At 47.9% G+C, this 2086-nt stretch overlaps 1 protein-coding gene across 1 annotated transcript; it reads right to left on the bottom strand.

Moving 5' to 3' along the window:
• Positions 1-1076: 1076 nt before the first annotated feature.
• LOC127804475 (uncharacterized) lies at positions 1077-1592 on the bottom strand. The gene has a single exon (XM_052341342.1). The coding sequence runs from the start codon at positions 1590-1592 to the stop codon at positions 1077-1079; it is 516 nt and encodes a 171-aa protein (XP_052197302.1).
• Positions 1593-2086: the final 494 nt, after the last annotated feature.

Raw genomic sequence — 2086 nt, 5'->3', positions numbered from 1 at the left:
AGACGATATGTTCCGTTACTCAGATTTTCCTTGATGATAAATGGACCTTCCCAGTTAGGGCCTAGGGTGCCATCGCTTGTCGCCCGAGCTCTTGGGAGTACCAGATATAGTACCGGGTCTCCGACGTTGTAACGTCAGATTCGAACCATCCTGTTGTAGTGTCGTGCTACCCTTTGTTGATAGACAACGACCCTTACTCGAGCTACATCTCTCGATTCCTCGAGCAGGTCCAAATTAACTGCTAGTAGCTCGTCATTGCGATTTGAACTGAAGGTGGCCCTTCGGTGGCTGGCCATTTCATTCTCAGCGAGGATCATAGCCTTCGATCCATACGCCATTGAGAATGGGGTTTCTCCAGTGCTGCTTCGAGCTGTTGTTCGATAGGCCCAAAACACTGTTTGTAGTTCATCCACCCAAGCCCCCTTTCTTGCTTCAAGCTTTGTTTTCAGGGTCTGCTTGATTATTTTGTTGACAGCTTCAACCTGCCCATTGGCCTGGGGGTGATCAACGGCAGTGAAACTTTTTCGAATTCCTATTGATTCACAGAATTGGATTAATTGCTCGCTGATGAATTAGGTTCCATTGTCTGTTATTATTTGTTGCAGCACTCCGCACCTGCAAATTATGTTATCCCATGTAAACGCTTGTACCTTCGCACTGGTAATCTGCGCGAGCTCTTTTGCTTCTACTCATTTGGTGAAGTAATCAACTGCCACTATGGCATGCTTGCATCCTCCGCGAGCCGTAGGGAGTGGCCCGATCAGATCCATACCCCAAATGGTAAAGGGCCACGGGCTGCTCATTTGCTGCAGATAGGCCGACGGAGCTCGCAGAACTTTGACGAATCTTTGGCACTTCTCGCATTTCTTGACTGCTTCCATGGCATCTTGCTTTATGGTGGACCAATAAAACCCTTGTTGGAGGGCCTTTTGTGCCAGCGAAAGTGCCCCTGCATGATTACCGCAGTGACCTGCATGGATTTCTTCTAGCACAGTCTGACAGTCAATGCCGTCAATGCACCTTAGGAGTGAGGCTGAGAACCCCCTTCTGTACAGTCTATCATCATAGATGCAATATCAAGCTGCTTGAGCTCGCAGACGACGTGCTTCCAACTTGTCTTCCGATAGTTTTTCGTCTCGTAGATACTCTAAGATAGGAGTCATCCATGAGTTTTGGGACACCGTGATCACCAGCGTTTCAACTCGTTGTTCTGTGCTCAGGGTAGCTAAAAAGTCCACGGGTATGTCTCCCAAGAATTCTGCATCCCGGGCAGTTGCTAGGCGAGCTAATGCGTCTGCATGAGAGTTCTGGGAATGGGGGATTTGGTGCATTTCATATTTTTCAAAAGTGGCTAAGAGTTCACGTACCTTCTGTAAGTATGCCACCATCTTTGTGTAGAGGGCTTGGTATTCCCCCCGTACTTGGTTGACAACCAACTGAGAGTCATTGAAGATCTCTAAGAATTCAGCTCGTATTTCCTTTGCCAGGCAGAGCCCTGCCAACAGGGCCTCATATTCGGATTCATTATTGGTGGCCGAAAACCCGAACCTCAAGGTGCAGAGGATTTTGTGGCCTTCGGGGCTTATTAACATAACCCCGGCTCTCGCTCCTTATTCACTTGATGAACCATCGACGTATAATTCCCAGGATGGCCCTTTTAGGTTCTCCGTTTCTTCGTCAATCGGTCCAGTGAACTCAGCAATGAAGTCTGCCAACGCTTAACCCTTTATCGTCGTTCTTAGTTTGTACTTTATGTTGAACTGAGCGAGCTCGATAGACCATTTTAGTAAGCGACCTGAGGTATCTGGCTTTTGTAAGATTTGCTTCAGCGGGTATTGGTCAGGACTTCAATCTCATGAGCTTGAAAATAAGGTCGCAGCTTCCTTGATGCCATTATTAGATAATAAACCAATTTTTCAATTGATGTGTACCTCGTTTCTACATCAATCAGGCTTTTGGAGACGTAGTATATGGGGTACTGCACCCCTTCTTTCCCCCGGGCGAGGGCCGCACTGAGAGCTTGTCGGGATACTCCCAAGTACAAGGTCAACTTCTCTCCCTCCTTGGGTTTGGCGAGCAGTGGGGT

This window comes from Diospyros lotus, chromosome 6 (assembly GCF_014633365.1).
Source record: "Diospyros lotus cultivar Yz01 chromosome 6, ASM1463336v1, whole genome shotgun sequence".
NCBI lineage: Eukaryota > Viridiplantae > Streptophyta > Magnoliopsida > Ericales > Ebenaceae > Diospyros > Diospyros lotus.
The sequence above is the reverse complement of the archived record's forward strand: the minus strand, read 5'-3'. Positions and strand labels throughout refer to the sequence as shown.